The sequence below is a fragment of the Phalacrocorax aristotelis genome, chromosome 4, assembly GCF_949628215.1.
Source record: "Phalacrocorax aristotelis chromosome 4, bGulAri2.1, whole genome shotgun sequence".
Classification (NCBI taxonomy): domain Eukaryota; kingdom Metazoa; phylum Chordata; class Aves; order Suliformes; family Phalacrocoracidae; genus Phalacrocorax; species Phalacrocorax aristotelis.
In genome coordinates, this window is record NC_134279.1 from 7,196,466 (window position 1) to 7,217,504 (window position 21,039).

Sequence of the window (21,039 nt, forward strand, 5' to 3'; positions counted from 1 at the left end):
CAAAAAGTATTTTCTGATCTCTGTCTTGGTAAATAGGCCCCAGCCTACCAAAGAAGATGTTGCGACTCCTTTGCCCTCTGAAAAGACTCCAACAAGTATTAATCAAACACCTGTTGAAACAAATGAATTTCCACAGCTGCCAGAAGGCTTAGAAAAGAAGCCTATAGTCCTTAAATTCAGTGCCATGATAGATGGTATAGCTATTGGAGCAGCACTCTTGCCCTCTCTAAAAGCAGAATATAAGATGGGAAGAATGAGGAGTCACGGAATGACAGGTAACAAACTGTTCTCTGAAACGTTAAAAACATTATGGCTTTTAGCTTGGCCTTGCTAGAAGCATCCAACAGGACTTGATATTTCCGTTGAATTATAGCTAGAGCTTTCAATCTGTTGCTGTTGGCTTATGTTTTTGAATGTGGACTTTAATCAGATGGGGCAGAGGATTTACACATACAGAGTTGCCGGAGGCAGAATACAAGAGCAGATGAAGGCATGTATACATTCGTATATAGCTTCCTCCCAGGAAGCTTCCCTCTGAATGCTAAAATCCGTTTATGATCCTTTATTAACTAAATTCTGATTTGTAAAGCTACCTGAGAATACTCTTGTAGGGTCTCAGTACAGGTGAAGTGGTTTGTATGGCTCCCTTCTCCATCTAATTACAGTGAAGTCTTTGTTTTCTTCAAAAATTAAGGAAGCCCAGAAACATGTGGGTCAATATTTCTAACTGTAGAGCTCTGTGCACTTCAGCATTTTAAAGATTTTTTTTTTTTGTTAATTCCAAAAGTTTTCTTAAATTTAAGGGTAAGTAAAAGATTCTTTTTCCAGTTCATACCTTTTCTTTTCCCGTCTTCCTTTTACAGGTGCCCAAACTAGATTTAATTTTGAGCTTCCAAGTCACAGATTGCGCTTCACTTCAAAAGTCTCTGCCACTGATATGTCAACCATTCCTCCCTCGGCAAGTCTTAACCTTCCTCCCGTCACTATGTCAGGCAAATATATCATGGAAGAACACGATACTTACTCAGACCAAATTTGGAGCATAGATGAACTACCTGCTAAGCAAGGCTATTACCTGCAGGGCAACTACTTACGTTGTGTGGCTGAGGTAGGTGGTGAAGACTGTAGTCATCTTCGATAACTTGTTATTTCCATTCTGTTACATTTCTGTATGTGCAGCTTCATATTATTTTCATAATCTGCCTACTCCAGAAATCTCAGGTTGATCCAAATACAGCATTTGTAATTGTGTGACACTGAAACAGAACTTGCTCAGTCCTTAGTGGATGAGCAGCCAACATACCAAGCAGACAAGAGCACTATATCAGAGGATTTTGAATATGTTGTTTTGTGCAAATAAATAAGGAAGATATGTTTAGAAACTTTTTTTTGGAATGACAATATTTTTCATCAGTGAAGTAGACAAAAGTATATTATACTGATAATTCAAATAAAATGTGATTTAAAACTGAAAAGTTATGCTAACACATCAGATAATGTCCTATATTTTGCAAAAAGAAATACTGAAAAATTTAAAAACTATATAATTGTTTAACTCTCTTATTTTGTCATGATTAGGCAGGTCTATAGATGGGAGAAGCTGTGTATAACCTTAGTAAATGATAAAAAATTTTCTGTTCAACACAGTCTTCTCCTCACAAGTTCTACTTCTGTACCGATTTCCACAGTTACTTTTCACGGAGAGAGAAGTGATGCTGCTTAAAACAAACCTTTCTGGTGGGGAAAAGTGTGGCTTTTCTACTAACTGTATTTCTTTAGTCAGAAAAATAGTCTAGCATGTTGTGATTGAGACTTCTGATGTTTGCATCTTTATGGGAGAAGTTTAATTAGGTGCTGCTCTATGTTCAACCCATTTGACTTATTTCCTGGCTGAAGGAAAGGCCTTAGGGTCTTCAAATTTGTTCAGCATGTAAAACAAAAGGAAGGGGCTACTAAGTACTAGCAAAGGCAAAAGCCAAGTCCCAAGTCATTTTAGAAAATATTTGTATTTTATTTCAGAAATCTCAATGGCAAATTTAAACAATCGCAGGCAGGCTCCAGTTCCTTAGGAATAATCTTTAAGATCAGATTGGACACATAAGTTTACCATTGAAGATATCAGTAAACTTGTTCTTCTACAGTTAGTAGGATAATGCATTTTTAAGAGGTTGAGAGCTCATTTCTATTTTGTTCTGGTAATGGTTTACTATCTGTAGTTCAGCAGCGTTTTGCATACTTCCATGACCGAATCAAGTCCTGCATTGTACTGTCTAAGCTAAACTTAAGCAGGAGAACAAACTTTTTCATATAATAGTGGAAGTCCTTCAGTTTTCTGATAGGCATTCACAGCAGAAAAATTACAAACCAAAACCATTTATTGTTCCTTTTTTATGCCAATACTGATATAATTGGACTTGAAAATATATGCCTGAAAAGTAAAAATGCATTATTTTGAAAATGTAGGCATGGGATCTGTTTTGAAGTTTTGTTCTCAAATTTTGTATTTCTGCAGGTTGGTTCCTTCGAACATAATCTCACAACTGATCTTTTAAATCATTTAGTATTTGTGCAGAAGGTGTTCATGAAGGAAGTAAACGAAGTCATACAGAAGGTTTCAGGTAAGTGGAACACTTAAAACCAACTTAAAGTAAGATCCTTAAACCTGTTTGATGGCAACACGATATAGTTCTCTGGATCAGCTATTTATTTCACAGACATCATCGTTTCACATCTAGCACTCCAAGCAGCAAGAAGCAAGCAGCAGAGCTGGAGATTGAAGTAGTAACAGAGGCTTTGGATATTTTTGTAGCTCTATCAGAAACAAGAGGTTTTATTGGGAAGCAGGATAGTTTGTCATTCTGGACACTAGCCTCTGTCTCTGTCTGTGACGGTTCCTTGCTGGGTTACTTTCTGTATGCACTTTGTTCACCTGTAAAATCCAGATTATTTTATGAAATAACATCAGTATATTCTTTTAAAGGAAAACAGCTGTGTCCAGGGAAAACAGTGTCAATGTCAGTATTATTTAGCCTCTCCTGATTCCTGGCTCTTTGATTTTTTACAGCTAACACGTTTCAGAACTGTATGAAAAAGGCATTTGGCTATTCATTAGATTGCTTTGTGTATCATGCTGTATACTGCAGAAATGATTGGTTTGTTTCTGCTGTTCAGGCTGGCTTCTGTTCTCAGAAAATGTTCAGAAGAAAAAATAGCGTCATCATTAAAAACCCAGTTAGAGAACAGTTGCAAAATCCCTCAGTGCTGTCTCTTTTGCAGTATGCAGTGGAAGTTGCAGACTGAGTTGTGCATTCATCTGTTTGAGTACACAGCCAAAGTAACAAAATACTTATTTTCTTACATAAAAAAACTCTGTCTGACTGAATCACAGTTTGTGCAGCATCTAAAAACAGATCCACTCACTTTCTAGTTATTACTGTTAGAGACTTGGTCCATGTTCAAGAACTGAAAGCAAACTGAAAAGCTGATAACTTGTGCCATGAAGTGATATTTCACTCAGCAAAAAAGTTCTATCACCCTATGCACTGGAAAAAATAGTATAAAATGATACTATTTTTTCTGATATGTGACTACTCTGAGGGGAAATATAAGGACTGGAAGCTTTGTTTGACACATCGGTTATTGTTTGGTAGTTTTGAAAAAAAGGAATATAATTTACTGTGGATATTACATGATGGATGAGGAGATGAGCAGAAGAATAAGAACAGAACTGTAGAAGTGTTTTCTTGTTCTTTACGTCAGAATAAGAATTGGCAGATGGGAATAACCAGTAAAAGAATTAGAAAAAGGAAAAGCAATAATTAATAAGAAGTATTGTCTGTCTATTAAGAAATAATAAGGAAAAAAGTCAAAAAGAAACTAAAATAACTGGGGGAAATAAAGGGAATAGGAATTTTATTAGTTATGTTTTTAGAGGAAGAAGGATGTATGCTTGAGAGAGAATGTTACAGGATGACAGATGTGAATAAATATTCAAAAGCAGATGAAATTTCAAGCAGTTTGATTGTAACACTTCTTGAGTTATCCTAAAAAGTCATTATAGAAATATAGCTAATTTTTAGTGGAAAGATTCATTAATAGTTGGAAACATCATGAGGGAAGATAAACTAAAAAGTGGTAACTAAGTGAAAGGAGTGGCTGTGTGTGCACCTACGTGTTCCTTTCATATACGCCTGTGTGTGTACGTATCTATTTTCATGCATACAAACTCCCGTGAAAGAAATGTGCAGGTTCTAGTGACACGCCCTCAAGGGAGTTCGAAGATGCAGTGGGGAAAATGGGAAATGTCAGAATCCCTGAAGGATAAGAAGAAACAAATTTTAAACACTCTCATGTTCATTTCAGGCAGAATATTTTAGCATTGGGTAGTAAGAGAACACTTAGGGGAAGACTAAAACTTCAACAGCTGTCATAATTCTATTAGAACAATTTTTATAGAGGAGTATAAAGTGGTAAAATGGGAAACCCATATCATATTTCTTTTACAATGTTTCTCAGTCTCTAGAGTTTGATTTCTCCTCTGTTTTTATGTGAGGAATTTATTGCCGTTGCTGGTTCCTTGCTTTTCCACACTATAAATTTATATTGCAAGTAGCAGCCTGATGGTTTTTAGCAGCCTGATGGTTTTTTGAAATGCGACTGCTGCCTTCCATATTGTGGTAATTCATCAGGAACGTGGTCAGGTGCCGGCAATCCATGGGTCTGGGTGCTGAATGCAGAACAAGGCACGGAAAATAGCTTTTGTCCTCCTGGCTTGCAGCAAAGCAATTTCCATGGCTTGAAAACCCTAATTAGCGTAATAGTCTAAAGTGGTTTTTCTAATTATGGTTTCTGTTGCACTAAAATATTGATTGTGTATTATCCTATATAAAGCCTGGATAAGTACCAATTACTTAAGGTGAAGTTGCACAGATTAAAAGCTAGTTAATGAGCAGAGCAGTTCATAATTCTATCTGCAAGTTGAGGGCAGTGTTGATTTAAAGACAGCTGGTGTCCACTTTCAAACTCGTATTACTTTTTGCGCTGGTTTATGTAAAGATTGAAATCCAACTTCTAATATAGCTTCAAGAAAATTATGCTCCCTTAATTGAGAGGGTAGATGGAGAAATTTTATTTAAAGGTAATATCTCTTTTCTTTCTTTCTTTTTTTTATTGGCAAATGCTTTACGAACTTCATGAAGAAATGTCATTGCAAAAATAGACTCTAATATGCATGTGGAGAAGATATGAAAGATGATAGTTCCCTTGCTCAGAACCCTTAGGTTACCATTGTAGTTTTACATGATCCTAATTAAGAATATATGGGGGAGGGGGGTGACGACAAAAAGAGGAGGAGGTTTTCAAGACTATTTGGAGAAGAAAAACATCCAGACAGAAAACGGAGTGATAAAAATTTACTGTTGTTAGTTGTTTGGTGGTGTGTTTTTCTTTTTAATCCATGATTTAACTGCCTATTCTTGCCACCAAATAACTGCAATTGGAAAAACTGGCGTATATGGAGAGAATTAATGGCTTAGCCTTTTCCAGCGGCAAGCCCTTCCTATAAACTAAGATGGAATATAGATCAAATCTCAAGCAGAATTTAAACCTGGATTGCTCCTTCAGGTTAGGGCCTATGGGGAAATGTAACTTGGGATGAAATGTGCCAGGATGAGGAAGTAAAAAAATAAAATAACTGCAGAATACTCTCTCCTCCTGTCACAGAAAAATACTGATATAATTTCAATTCTTCTTTTCATGCAATTTGCACATTATTCAGTCAAGTGTTTAATTCTTATTGTCAGATAGTTAGGAGATACACTGGTGCAGGAGACAAAGGAATATATTTTTGAAAACCAGGTGTTGCTCCTTACAGGCTTTGAGCCTTTCTGTGGAAAGTTTCCCAGGATGGGGAAACATGACTGTCTGCCTCGATTCTTAGTAGAGAGCTATTGACTATACGTAATGTGCGGAAGCTGCACCCATGTTTTCCACCTTCAACCTATATTTGTTTTTATGAGTCTTCAACTAGTCACTCATTAAAATGAGGCTTAATTCACTCTCACCTTTTTTTATATGTATTTGTTTTGAAATGTTTTCTCTGTTAAAACTCTGAATGTGTATATTTAATGGGTACAGGAGGGGAGCAACCAATACCTCTTTGGAATGAACATGATGGCACAACTGATGGAGAAAAACCAAAAATTCTTCTTTACTCATTGAGCCTACAGTTTAAGGTAATCTTATGATGACAAAACAGTGGTCCTAGACGCTATTAATGGCGTTCAGGTTTTTACCACAAAGCTTATTGAATCAGGAATACTCTGCATGAAGAAAAAGACCTTGAGTTTGGTTCCTGGTTTACTTAAAACAGCTTAGTGGCATCGCATGGTGAGAAACGATTATGTCCTCTTTATTTTTGCTGCATAGTGAAAAGGGCTTTTTGTTGTTTTGTTTGTTGTTTTGTTTGTTGGGGTTTTTCCCCTTCTCTATATATCTGAACCAGATCCTAATAACTCTGTACCTTCCTTACCCATTAGGGAATTCAAGTGACAGCTACAACTCCCTCAATGCGAGCTGTGAGATTTGAAACTGGATTGATAGAACTTGAACTCTCAAACAGACTGCAAACCAAAGCAATGCCTGGAAGTAGCAGCTACCTCAAACTGTTTGGGAAGTGTCAGGTGGATTTAAATCTGGCACTAGGACAGATTGTTAAACATCAGGTTAGTCCTCAGCATCTTTGCATGTGGCGTTCTCAATAGCGTGTGATTAAAAAGTACATAACCAAGCCAAGAGGCTGTCTTACTCTGGTGGGTTTTTTTTCTGATCTGGTTGTGGAGTGGGTGTAAAGTGTAGTGGGGCTGGGGAGGGTGTTGGGATTTTGTTCGAAGTTTGGCTTTTGGTTTGTTTGGGTTTTCTTTTGGTTGGCTGTTTTTTTTCAGCTTTTTTTTTTTTTTTTTTTTTTTTTTTTTTAAATAAAAGCTTAAGCATTCTGCAACACACCGGTGTGGAAATTTACTTCCTGAATATGCTCTCGTATTTTGTTAAATAGTCATTCAAAATAAATTTTCTCACTTGAGTCAAGAAGGGACTGAAGTTGGCTTTTCAGAAGAATTAGCAAGTCTTCATTATGAGGGCCAGTTAGTGTACATGCATGAAAGGTGGAAGGAGTCAAGTATGGGTAGCCCTTTGCAATAGTAATGGCCTTGCTACTGAAACAAATCCAAATGTTTTGTTGACATTGCTATTATTTTTAGGGTACCTGAATGAAATAAGATCAGACAAAATCAAAACTTGGCTAGACCTACATTTTGACCTAGTTTGTCATGCTTAGTTTGACAGTTCTATCTCTTCTATTCTTAAACCCACTGTTAGCTGGAATCACTTATTCTATGATATGAAAATATTTTGTGATGCCTAGAAACAAACAAATACAAATCTTAGAACTTCTACACATACTGTCACAACAGAGGATCTGGATATATAAATAGTTATTTTAGTTAACATTTTGCAGTAAATAAGGAAATTAACTCTGCGATCAGAATTTAATGTAAGGAAATTGAAGATCCTCAAAATAACTTTGGCTAGAAGAGGTAGAAGGGGAAAGGAGACATGTTCATTTGTTGTAATTTTACATTTTGTCAAATGCAGTAATGTGATTATTTTTCTTCCATCCCTGAACTCCCCCATGCTGCAAACTCCTCTCTGTTCCCATTTTTTTTAACATTTGAAGGTTTATGAAGAAGCTGGCTCAGACTTTCATCAGGTTGCCTATTTCAAGACAAGAATTGGATTAAGAAACGCTCTCCGAGAAGAAATCAGTGGCTCATCAGACAGAGAAGCTGTGCTCATTACTTTGAACAGACCAATTGTTTTTGCTCAGCCTGTGGCCTTTGACAGAGGTATTGAAGAGACAATTACTACAAATTTGTCTTCATACTGAGAAAGCTATTTTTTTTTTTTCAGAGAGGCCCAATTATTCAATATGTAGTTTATTTCATGTTAAATCAAAATGTCAGGTAGCTGAGAAATTTAGGAGATCTACTGCATGCCAACAGGTTAATAATTCCTAACATCAAAAATTCCATTTGCAGAGGTGATTAGTTTTCAGTTGGTTTGGAGGAAGTTGCTTTTGTAAGTCTTCACAAATGCATAATGCTGAGAATAGCATTGCTTTCTGTATTTTAATGTGTTAACTTTGACACTAAATGATCAGCTTTGTCCATCTTGCCCTTTATAGCATGAGCCTCTTCGTCTCATCCTGAATATGTGTACAACAATGGGGACACACACACACACATCCACTGTCTTAATGTAATGGAGAAACCAAAACATGAAAAAAAAAATTACCTTTATTTAGTGACTGTGCACTTTTTTTTTTGTATGTGTTGATTTCATTTAAGCATTTCTGGTTTCTTCATAAAGCTGTGCTGTTCTGGCTGAACTACAAGGCTGCGTATGACAACTGGAATGAACAGAGAATGGCTTTACATAAAGATATCCATATGGCCACAAAAGAAGTAGTGGATATGCTGCCTGGAATCCAACAAACCTCTGCGCAGGCTTTTGGGACTCTCTTTCTCCAGCTGACTGTCAATGACTTAGGGATTTGCCTGCCCATCACAAACACGCCTCAGGTAAACAAAACGTCTGAAGGAATGTGACTATTAGTAGTTTTTTGAAATATCCATTTGTATGTGGTACGTGGCTTTTATGCCCATGAATGTAATTTTTCATCACACCAATGCAGAAGTCATAGGACGCTAATTGCGCTAGTGACACTGCTTGTGATAGAAATGGTGTTCTCATTTATAGGAGAACTAGGTTATGCGTGTTTCAGTTGGTGTGCGTGTTTTGGGGAAACAACGGATTCTTGTTTACCCCATATATGAGCTTAGCACTTTGGCAAGTCCTTGGAAATCTTTTAGATGGAACGTATTTTCTTGAAACCTTCCATCACAAATTCCAGTTAATCCTTTATTTTTCATATGATTATAGATAGAAAAACTCTGAAAACTGTTGGCTTTAACGTGATGTTCTGACTTGTTTGTTCTTTCAATTAAAACAGGAATGAGTGTGAATAACTATTTGAGATATATAGATATATGTTTTCCAAACAGTTACTTTTCTTTAGGAACTCAGACGGGGTTAAAGAAAGATTTAAAATGCAGTCATTGACAAAAAGTATGCCATTGTAGTACGGAGTAAGCCTCCTATGTTACACAGGATGATGTATTCTTTAATGTGCAGTTAACGAGGTTCTGTATTAAAGTAATGCCTACGCAGTGCATTTTGTGGTGTGTCAATGCTACTTGTTCTGAAAGGGAACGTGCGCTGTGTTATGTTTCTGGAATACCTTTGACTCTTAATGATGTATGGCTCAGTAGTGGATTCTCAGGGTAAGGCTTTGTGGCCATGCAGCTCCTGTTCATTGGCTGTGCGGTTTGCCGAGTTTCTTGACAACCAATGCAGCGTGATCCAACACATTCCCAAATTTGACATTTAGCTCTGTGTATTGATTCTTTCTTCAGACAGATAGGAAAGTACCTAAATCAGTGGACCTAGCTTTCTTGAAAATGTCTGTGATGATTCTCACTTAAGAAACAGTTCTGTGCAGACCTGTATTCCCTGTGTTCTTCCCTTCTTAGAAATGACTGCAGTTATGCCTGTCCCTTCATATATAAGGTGAAGGTGTGCTCTGTGCCTCTGAAGTATAAAATTGAAAATATTACATTGCCAGCTGACAGCAGTTTAAAAAATACATGAAGCAGCGGAGCATTATTAGGATAGATAATGTTAGATGGCTTTGAGAGAAAACCTTGGATTCAGAGACTGTTCCTATGTTGAACTGGGAGTATTCTTAATGGAGAATAATTCCAGAACAGGAATGAATAATTTTAACAATGTAGAAGGAAATAGTCATAATATGTAGAAATGTAAATGAGTAACGAGTCCAGTAATCTAGAATGCATAATGACATAACATTTTGATTGTGAATTTTCTATCTGGCAGCTGTGGACAACACAGTTGGCATTTTCTGCTCTTACGTGTTACAAATTATAGTAGATTTAGAAAAATACATTCTGGTTTATGAAGTCTTAAACTGTATATAGAATAGAATGTTTCCAATACTTTCATGCTGGATCAAAAGAAGTCTAGCTTTGGAAAAGGGAATATGTGGGCTTTTTTTTGCAGGTAAACAAAATTATAGACCTTCATATACAAAGGGCTGGAAAAGAATCAGTCAATCTGTGTATTTAAGACTCTGGATAATTGTAGATACCAAAAAAAAGCACAAAAAAAAGGTCACATGAAAATTAAAGCTACTTTTTGTCGTTCAATCAAGTAATGTGCAAGCCTTCTTGGAGAAAAGAACTGATCCTGGGCTTGTATACTGCGGTCACAGGGCTGTATGGTTTGTAGCCCTTGATGGCCTAGTCCTTGATCAAACATGGATTTTCTTTCCTTTTCCAGATAAGCTTGACTCCTGATGCCCTCATATATTTACAGTGTAGGTGTTGCATTTAGAAAACAACAGTGCAAGACACTGTACAGACAGATGTGGTGCTTTGGAAACTTTCTACAGAGAAGGAGAAATACCAGGAGATATCAGAAGGGGATTAGTTTTCTGATAGGGAAAGACAAAGAGCATTTAATGCATGTACAATATCACTTTGACATGGCAATGATCAGTAAATTCTCTCTGTGATTTTGTTTTCCAGTCTAACCACACAGCAGATCTTGACACTGGCTCTGCTTTAGTCCTGACTATTGAAAGCACGTTGATCACTGCCTGCTCCTCAGAGTCTTTAGTTAGCAAAGGTCACTTTAAAAACTTCTGTATCCGCTTTGCTGATGGCTTTGAGACAAGTTGGGATGATTGGAAACCTGAAATAAGAGGAGATCTGGTCATGAATGCATGTAAGTGGGTGTGATTTCATACTTGACATATTTCAGATATAAATCCACTTCTACCCTTTCCCATGACTTTCAAACCTGCTCAACTTCCCCCAGAAAGATAAAGAAAAATCTTTGGCCTTTTGAAGGCAAAGTGATATGGCTCTAAAAGGTTGTATTCCTTTGTTGTTTTCCTTTATTAACAACTTTATTGCTATATGTCTCACTGTAAGCATTTAAGTTCTGTCTGTGAGATGTTGGAAGAGTTGGATGCATTGCTTTTATATAATTTCATAAGATCGCAGTAAGTTTTTAACGGTTGAATATAGACTATTTTAGTTTATATATCTATATATCTTCTATTTTGGTGAAGATTTAGAATTTATATGGAAATTTAAGTTGATATAAACTTGGATGTTACCAGGTAGGTTCACTTTATGAAATAAGAAAATTCATTCAATGAGAATTAAAGCTAAACCTCCTACCCAACACCACTCATGCTTTAATTGGGGAGGGCAAGAGACTGAGGTGGAATTCAGAAGGGCTGGCCTAAAGCTGCTTTGACTGTCTGCCTAATCAGTGTATGTGCCTCATATGCTTTGTATAGGTGTTGTGCCAGATGGTACGTATGAAGTGTGTTCTAGGACAACAGGACAGGCTGCAGCAGGTAATACACTTTAATAAATCAAGTCCTATATAAATAAAAGATTGATAAAATATTAAATTAAAATCCTTTAATTGTGTTGTAATTTAATTGGTGGTTTGGGTTTTCATTTTGTTTAGTATCTTGTTTTCCTGGTAAAACTCCACAACGTTTTTATCTGCTCCCATCTTTTCAGGCTATTCCAGGTTTTGAGTCACATCAGCAGCACTGGTTTTAGATTTTCACCTGCAGGAAAACACGCGGTGTATATGTGTGTCTTCCTTGGTTGAAGAGTAGTGCTTTATAACAGCAATGTTGTCCTACTGCTTCCTGTCCTAGAGACTTCTAAATCTTCCAGTCCTTCTAATGCTGAGACTGCATTCTGAGCTCCCATTCCTCCCTCACCTCTTCCAGAGATGAATTCTCTTCTTTCTGAACTCCCTCTTCTCCCAGTCTTTCCTACTGGGTTTTTTGGACATTATCCAGAGGCTTCAAAAATACCTGGCAATCTTTGTCTTGGTCATAATACCTGCTGCTTGCTTCTTCTTACCTCTTTGCCCAAATGTCACATCTATGGTGTCTCCTGTCCCTGTAGTTTTGCTCGCTGTCCCCTGCTTGCTTTTTTTGGTGCTGAGGACACATAAAATCGAAACACATGCTGTAACTATTGAAAATTTACTTCTCATGGAATTGTGAATGGCGAAAAACAGGAATAATCCATTTAGAAGAAGGAAAACCAGTATCTTGTGTAGTTCTGCTTAAAACAAGTTCTTTATTTTGATGCTGAAAAGCAACACTCATTAGAAAGATCCTGGGAAGACAGGTATTCAGCAGGCACATCACATATATATTAAAACATCTTCCAGCATCGTTATTGATCACTTGAAAGTGTAAATAGATCAGCATTTTTACGTGCAGATAGCCAGCCTTTATGTTTCTTGCTGTTAGAAATCCTGTTCTGGAACAGTGTACTTGGCTGCAACTGTAAGAGCGAAAGTTTGAGATGCGCTTTTCTGGTCGTCAGCTTGGCTGAAGGGAATGTATTTTCATTAGGTTTGTCTGTGTACATCACTTGTTAAAGAAATATTAACTTTGTAGCCGTGAAGTACTTCCAGCAAGCATTTCAGTTGTAGAATATGTTTTCACCAGAGAGGGCAGAAAAGACAGTTCTTTGATAAACGCTGTCTTGGCTAACTAATGCATAACTCAGTTCAAGAGATTGTTTTAAAAGACGAAAAAGTGGTTAAACTTTTTCCTCTTAAATATAGAAAGTAGCAGTGCTGGAACCTGGACACTGAATGTATTATGGAAGATGTGTGGTATTGATGTCCACATGGATCCAAACATTGGGAAAAGATTGAATGCTTTAGGCAACACCCTCACAACGTTGACAGGAGAAGAAGATATCGATGACATTGCTGACCTCAACTCTGTAAACATAGCTGACCTTTCAGATGAGGACGAAGTTGACACTATGTCTCCCACTATACATGCAGTAAGTGAATCAACGGAAATAAGTGCTACTAATTAGAAAAGGCCTGACAAAGTCTTCAGTCAAATGGAAAGATCTTAGTCTTGAGTCCAGTATGCTACTCCTTATAGCTCATATAACTCTTGTTGGAAATCAAAAAAGTTTGTGTGTTAGTTTTGTAACTCCTTATTTCAAAGGCAAGAAATCACAGGTCATATTTCCACTGGTGTTATGTGGGAATATCAATCTGGATTGGAAAATACGGAGACACAATACCGAACTTCAGCTACCTATATTGGAAGAGTCATGGCTGTAGATAGTTTTTCTTAACAGGAGAGTAAGTTACTAACACGAGCAAATTAGAAAGAATTCTTTTTCAGTGCTTCTACCCAATGTGTTGCTGACCTTGCTTTTTGACTTCACATAAAAATGTTGTAACAGATTATGTTACAGTAACGTTCTTTAATGGCTATCTTAAATAGCCAACAGTGAAAACGTTATCCCAGAACACTAACGTGCCTGTTTGTTGTTCAGAAATCAGGTGGAGGTTCATTATGTGGAGATGCACGCAAGCTAACATTTGGGCAGCGGATTGTAAATCACCTGCTGGGTTTGAGCCCCCCAAACCATCGATACTCTGTTCCTGTAGAATATCTATTGGGGTCAGCGAAGTGTGATTCTCTTCAGTCTAGCAGATCACATATGAAAGCAGGCAGATCCTGCTCATGGGGACATGTATGTAGTAGTTACAGTGTCTCTAACTGAATGATGGGGTTTGGATCACTGCAGAAAATCCAATCAGCTGCCTTTTGAGAAGAAACTGATTCTTTTGCATGCACTAGTCCAAATTTTAAGGTGTGAAATTCTTTTTGCCTATTGTTAAATCGCCCTAATGTCCAATTTGGAGAGGGCATTAATTAGATGTTTATTTTACATAGGAGATTGTTGATCACCGACGGCAGGGAGCTTCTGGTATCCAGACTGGAGAACAGCGAGGAAGAAAATTTGTGAAACGTTTAGTCGATATTAGAGAACTCAATGAGCAAGCTAAAGTTATTGATGACTTAAAGTAAGTTGGGTTTTGCTTTAACTCGCACAAAGTTTGGGAATAACAACCTGCAGGTGACTTTTTTCTTTTCTGCTCTCATCACATATCTTGTGGCATTGTGATGGTCACATGGGAAGTTGTTGTCTTTATTTAAAAATAAAAATTGTCCTGTTGGATTCCATAAGAAAAAACTATATATGCAAGTACTCTCTCAAATTTCTCAATCTCTCCCCCTGCCGATCAGTCTGTATTCTTTCTGGTTCTGCGTTACAATGGCTGATTATAATCAGTTTCTTATCAATTCAAAATCATAGTTCCATCTTGATTTATTATCATGGTGATTAACAAAATATATTACTTTAACAGCAATAAGCTTAGTCTAATTCACTGAAAGAAGAAAAATATTTAAATCAACTATTTTTGCATCCTGTAGGTGATATTTTAAAATGACATCTCCTATGCTGTACCTGAGAAAACCCTGAAGGAAGAATTATTTCAAATTTCGTAGATTTCATCTAAACTACTTCTGTGAATTTTATTAATAATTTTTCAGAATCACGGCTTGTTGGGATTGCCTGGGCTGTTTTCCCCTTCCCTAAGAGAGACTTACTATAAATGGATCTGTCTGGGATGGGAATACAGAGCTTGGTAATTATGTGTCAAATAAGGGAGAGGAGACACGTTCTACTGCTTGTACTTGGAATAAAATTGCTGTCACCAATCAGAGGGCAATTGTATCTGAACTTTGGATTTTAGGTTATATGTTTCTTCTAATAAGAGTTCAGGAATCAAAATTATGTTTTGTGCCTGCCTTTTCTCATTTTATGAATGCTTCAGTACACTCCAATTATTTCAAAGTCGCAGTTGCTTTACAGAGTTTTTAAAATGATTTAGTGGTGTGGGGTTTTTTTTCTGCTGAAGGTAATCTGCTACAGAAGGCTGTCATTGGTGTGACAGGGCTTTGGGCTGTTAGAGCTGAAGGATTTTTCTTCATCCTGCTGGGGATTCTCAGATTTGTCCATGTGATTGTTTTTAATTAAACAGCTGTCGTGTGATTGAAAGTGTACAGGAGGTCCTTGTTCTAGTTGTTACAACTAGAGCTTTTTGAAATAACAGCTTTTCTTACTCTCCACCTTAGCATCATGGTAGGTAGCACTGTTGTTTGGAGGTCTCCTTGCATGCTACTTCGATCTACGTCCTCTTATCTTCTCTGCTAAGGCACTTGGAGAGAGAAACCTTAAAATCAGAGTCCTGTTAAGGAACAAATATTATGCCTGTCAAAAGTTGTATTATGTCACAAGAATAAATCTTCTGCAGCTATATTGGGCACTGGTCATAACTAACTACTGAAAAAAATGAGAAAATGGGATAATTCCCAGGGAAAGCAGAATATCATTGCAACACAGATTTTGAAATGTTGAAAATAGTTTCACCTAGTTTGAAGATAGCTCAATTATGATTTATCCTCAGAAAATTAGGTGCAAGTGAAGGAACTATAAATCAAGAAATTCAGCGCTATCAGCAACTGGAGTCGGTGGCTGTGAATGATATCCGCCGAGATGTTCGTAAAAAGCTACGTAGATCCAGTATGAGGGTAAGCAGTACTAAGTTACCTTAAAGAATGATAGCACTTGCATTGCATATTCCTCTTCTGCGTGTTGATTAAAGCAAGGAAAATGTTAACAATGGAAAAGGAAGGTTAAGAATATCAAATAGCTCAGCAACCCCTTTATCTTTAGGTAAAGGGTTTTTTCCTTTGTAATAATGGAGATAGGAAAATTGAAATTTCACAGAAACTATAATATAAATGGGTTTATTTGCATGCTCACAAGAAATAGTCAGACAATGTGTATCTGAAGATGTTATTTACTCCTTCTCTTAGCAGATTTTAAAATGATTGCTTACTGGACTGACAAATGCAGGGGCAAGCATGTTAACTGCCTGGACAAATGACAGATCCCTGCTGTATGCCAGTTGGCACATGCGCTTTCTATAACTGTGTTTAAATATTAATATAGGCAGAGTTCAGTGATGTAAAAATAAAAACAAACTACTAAGGGTAGATGCTAGAAGAAAATGGACAAAAAACCAAGTTGGTAATCCACAAATGTGTGTGGCTCTTGTCCCAGACCCGATAACAGGCCTGGCAAAACATTATTTTCTGTGTGTCCTAGTGCATGAGCTCCAAGTATGATGCTTCATTAATAAGAAAAGATCTTTCAAAGAGTAATCTTGCTTGCAGCTCTTTCTCAGGTGTTCTCATTTCAGCTCATGTTCTTCCATTACTGTAGCGGTAGCTAGAAAGGATGTGTAAGTGGTCAGATTATTAGCTTTGGGCATACTTTTCTCCGGCAACAGGACATTATCAATTCCATCAAGTGTGAAAAGTGAACATGTATCCAGAGGCAAGATGGAGATGCTGGGAAATGCTAATAATAAGATGCATTTTAACTATTATGGAACAAAAAAAAAAAAATTTTTTTCACTTTACTGGCACATCTGTGTAAAATAATATTTTAGCTTGCCAGAGTTTTTCTCTGGGTTCTTGTTGTTGCATTTAAATACTATTTTTGTTTTAGGCTGCCTCCTTGAAAGACAAATGGGGTCTCAGCTACAAACCCAGCTATAGCCGATCTAAGAGTATTTCAGCATCAGGAAGACCACCTCTGAAGAGAATGGACAGAACAAGGTAAGATTCTGGGAACTGGAGAACTGTGACAGCAACAGCAGTGAATGTAACAGAGGAAACACTGGACTTTGGCCCTAAGAGTCCTTTTACTGGGGGCAGCAGCTATGTGTGGCGGAACTAGGTAGGAAGAGGTAATTTTGGAAGACAGGCATGTTCTCAAAGGCAACTTTTCACCTTTTTTCGAAACTTCTTTTTTGACAGACATGGTAATATGTCAAATGAGGAGAAGTTTCCACTTCTACAACAACTTAGGGTTTTTTACAGAATCCTGCTTTCAAGACATACTAAAGAAACATATATAAGGAAAAATGGCATAGTGTAATCATTTTGATTTCTATGCTTTATTTGCAATCATTTGCCTTAAAAGAAGAAGAAAGGGAGATTCCTTTTGTTTTTTGTGAATGATAATTTTCTTTTAACCTCTTCACCTGTACAACGTGTGTTGGTTTGGTTTCATCATTTAATGGCTGCTGAGCAAACTGTAGTTGTATAATGATCCCTGCTAGTAAAGTGTTTGCTTTGGTTTTAGAATACATGTGTTTGAGTCTTGCTCCTGTAGATCCAGCTGAAGCATTCAAAGTTTGGAAATAAAAATGTGCTCCATTTTTATGTATTAAGTATAAAAGATTTGAAAATTAAAAAGGTGGAGAGGGGTGTTAGAATTTTTTTGACTTTTTTCTATAAGAATGGAAATACTTATAGAAATTTGCTTTAAATTTGAATACTTTTGTGGAAGTGAATAGAAATTAATAAATCATCCAGATGTGAAAATATGAGACAGCAGATATGCCAGCTTAAAACCAGCTTTATAAGTACTCTAAAGTGCATTTTTCAAGATGCCCTTGAAAAGGTATCTTTCTTCTGAATTAATTAACATTCTTGATAATTAAAGCAAAGCAAGTGTTGAAGGCGTGAAGGTTCTAGTGCAGGGTGTGTCAGATGAAAACCACTTTCATTTTACCTTTTCACAAGGTTATCTGAAGAGAATCAGAAATTGTGTGGAAAAGATAATGGGGCTTTTCTGTTGCTCTATAAGAGACAGAGAATTCTGAAAAACTTAATGACTACTTTGGTTGTGAATGAAAAGTAGTATGCATATACTACAAGGCAAAAAAATCCATTTTAGTTGCAGCAGAGAATACATAATCTGCTAACTTGCTTTTTATGTCCCGTGTGGTAGATCACAAGTATCTTATTTTTCTACAATTTCTGCATGTTGGCTCAGGATTGGGAAAAAAAAACACATTAAGAAATAAGCAGAGGTTGGCTAGCAATAGACTACTGGCCAAGTAATGTGTAGCTTCCTTCTCTTTCCTTCTCCTCCTTTTTCTTCCTCATGTACCCCAAGTGATCTGCAGAGGGATCTGGACAGGCTGGATCGATGGGCCGAGGCCAGTTGTATGAGGTTTAACAAGGCCAAGTGCTGGGTCCTGCACTTGGGGCACAACAACCCCATGCAACGCTGCAGCCTTGGGGCAGAGCAGCTGGAGAGCTGCCCGGCAGGAAACAACCTGGGGGTGCTGGCTGGCAGCTGGCTAAGCATGAGCCAGCAGTGCCCAGGTGGCCAAGAAGGCCACCAGCCCCCGGGCTTGTGTCAGCACTGGTGTGGCCAGCAGGAGCAGGGCAGGAATGGTGCCCCTGTGCTCAGCACTGGTGAGGCCGCACCTCGAACCCTGGGTTCAGTTTTGGGCCCCTCAGTACAAGAAGGACATTGAGGTGCTGGAGCGTGTCCAGAGACGGGCAGCGGAGGTGGGGAAGGGTCTGGAGAACAAGGCTTACAAGGAGCGGCTGAGGGAGCCTGGAGAAAAGGAGGCTGAGGGGAGACCTCATTGCTCTCTACAACTGCCTGAAAGGAGGTTGTAGCGAGGTGGGGGCTGGTCTCTTCTCCCATGTAACAAGCGATAGAACAAGAGGAAACGGCCTCAAGTTGCGCCGGGGAGATTTACATTGGATATTTGGAAAAATTTCTTCACCAAAAGGGTTGTCAAGCATTGGAACGGGCTGCCCGGGCAAGTGGTTGAGCCACCATCCCAGGAGGTGTTTAAAAGCCATGTAGATGTGGTGCATAGAGACGTGGTTTGGTGGTGGACTGGACAGTGCCAGGTTAACAGTGGACTTGATGATCTTAACGGTCTTTTCCAAACTAAACAATTCTAAGTGCTTCAGTTATGACTTTATACTTTCTTCCATAACAAAATCGTAAGTACTGACTGTTCTTTTTTTATGGCCTTATATTTGTGTGGTTAAATGTTTGCATGAATGTAAAACTCAACAAGCTGTTGTGTTTTGGTTTTGCTTATAGCTCTCGACTAGGGGACAGCGAAGACCTCCCAGATATCCGTGTAGACGCTGCATCTCCTGGGCCAAGAGTAACTTTCAACATACAGGATTCTGTAAGAATTACTTTATATGCCATATAATTATATTTCCTGTGCCATTTGGTCACAAATTCATGAGGCAGGTATACCTAGGTAGGCCTGAATTGCTTGAATGTTTTGTGTGTCTTATTTCCGTTAGTGTGTGCCTCATATTATGGATATTTTTAGAAGACAGATTTGTTTTTATAGAAGACAGATGTGTTTTGGTTTCTTAACACAGAAATTAATTCAATCATTAGATGAAAGAGTTAAAAATGGGTTTGGGTTTATTTTTAGGCTGACACAGTAGTGATAGAATTGTTTTGGAATTTTATCAGAAGTGTGCAAAAAATCATCTAGTGTTTTCTGTGTTTGAATATATTTAGAGTTTTGGAAATGGGTATTAGTCAGTTTGCAGTAACCCTACAGGTATATCCTTCTGTGTGTTTGAAACAGATTTTTGAATCTTTGGGTTTGTTTATTGCTATGTTTTCTCATTTTTAGAATGTTTTTATTATGTTGGTTTTGTACAGCTGAGAGTATTATAATTGTTTTAATTTATGTATCTCTTTCACTTCTAATTAAGTTGAATAAAACAGCTTTGGGGATTGCACAACAATCCAGCTGTCCAGGGGAAGGGTATTTTCAGGTATTTCTGAGAAGAAACAAGTATTCTTTGCCAGAGAACTAATTTATCTCACAGGGAGCTGCTTTTCAATGTTTCATCTCTTTTGCACTCAGCTAAACAGAATGTATACCAAATTTGAAAATATTTACATTTAAATAAGTAAAGTAAGCAGAAGATTGTGATTGATGGCTGGTGAATTTTCTGGAGTGTTTCTACATCCTTGTGTAGCCCTAACACTTGATAGATTTTGTAAAATGAATTACTGGAATTTTATCTGTATATTTATATAGACTGATCAAGGCTGATGTAAAGTGATATAAGCCTAGCCTTGAAATGTGTGTTAGGAGAGGATTTTAGTGTGTGTGCCTTTGTCCATTATATTGTGTTCCAACATTGCAGGCATCAACACCCGTAGAAGATAATTGGTAGGTGAGAGGATGTCTCCTCACACTTTTATTTCTGATGTAATTCCTATATTGAATGCAGAATAAGGCATTTTCAAATAATAATGAGTAGAGAATGTGCCAAAACTTAATACCCAGAGAACAAATGGTGGAGAGTTTTAACTGCTTTAAAAAACATGTTTAGGGAAAACAGTGAAGATTTTTTTTTCTTAAAAAAAAACCCAAAGCAAAACCAAACACCAAACCAAAACAACAGAAGCAAACAAAACCACCCCAAAAAAAAAACCAACTCAAGAGATAGTAACATACTTTTTCTTCCTTCCAACTCACCTCACGCTCCCAGGAAATAAATTCCTATTTCTGAGAGAGAGGTGGAAATGAAACAGAAATGTGCTTTGCACATATAAATATGTTCATATTTAAAAGCTTGCCAACCTTTTTTTTTTGTTGTTATATATAAGCCCAGTTAGCTTCAGTTTTGTTGGCATAGCAAAATGCTATTAAACACTTAAGACGTATCAAATGTTGAATATTAAAAATAAAAAAACCCATAATGACATTAGAATGCCAGTTCTTCAGCAGAGCTCTAATTTAAATTTGCAGACTATGATGTGTAGCTCTGTAGTAACACTACATAGGTAGTGCTGGTGTTAAACGAACACTTACAGATAGTTTTCACAGTCATTTTAAGAAGTTAATGTTCAAAAATTGGTTGTGTGGTGCTTATGGCATGCTTTATGTGAGAAACAGGAGGCCCTTTTTGGAAATTTGGCCTGAAGTTCATTTTGTGTTAAAGCACGTGTGCCCAAGAGCGCAGCCCAGAACTGCAAACCAGTGCCATACATTCTGTGTTAGCATTCTGCATGCGCGCCTTCACTAACGCTCCTGGGTGTCTCGCCCCTC

General features: G+C 37.4%; 1 protein-coding gene across 16 annotated transcripts in view; it reads left to right on the top strand.

Annotated features, from left to right (window-relative positions):
- The window catches only part of BLTP1 (bridge-like lipid transfer protein family member 1), a 125,138-nt gene that overhangs the window by 81,733 nt on the left and 22,366 nt on the right, over nucleotides 1-21,039 (top strand). For 7 of the 16 annotated variants that reach the window (XM_075090199.1, XM_075090183.1, XM_075090188.1 and 4 more), the window contains 16 exons: nucleotides 37-275; nucleotides 864-1,108; nucleotides 2,513-2,618; nucleotides 6,136-6,233; nucleotides 6,537-6,722; nucleotides 7,733-7,901; nucleotides 8,425-8,636; nucleotides 10,722-10,920; nucleotides 11,504-11,563; nucleotides 12,808-13,034; nucleotides 13,545-13,745; nucleotides 13,949-14,079; nucleotides 15,529-15,652; nucleotides 16,638-16,747; nucleotides 19,050-19,140; nucleotides 19,691-19,753. In XM_075090199.1, the coding sequence (XP_074946300.1) occupies nucleotides 37-275; nucleotides 864-1,108; nucleotides 2,513-2,618; nucleotides 6,136-6,233; nucleotides 6,537-6,722; nucleotides 7,733-7,901; nucleotides 8,425-8,636; nucleotides 10,722-10,920; nucleotides 11,504-11,563; nucleotides 12,808-13,034; nucleotides 13,545-13,745; nucleotides 13,949-14,079; nucleotides 15,529-15,652; nucleotides 16,638-16,747; nucleotides 19,050-19,140; nucleotides 19,691-19,753 (2,461 nt within the window). The remainder of the gene's footprint in view (nucleotides 1-36; nucleotides 276-863; nucleotides 1,109-2,512; nucleotides 2,619-6,135; nucleotides 6,234-6,536; nucleotides 6,723-7,732; nucleotides 7,902-8,424; nucleotides 8,637-10,721; nucleotides 10,921-11,503; nucleotides 11,564-12,807; nucleotides 13,035-13,544; nucleotides 13,746-13,948; nucleotides 14,080-15,528; nucleotides 15,653-16,637; nucleotides 16,748-19,049; nucleotides 19,141-19,690; nucleotides 19,754-21,039) is intronic. The other 9 variants (XM_075090191.1, XM_075090195.1, XM_075090196.1 and 6 more) reach the window with 3 other exon arrangements.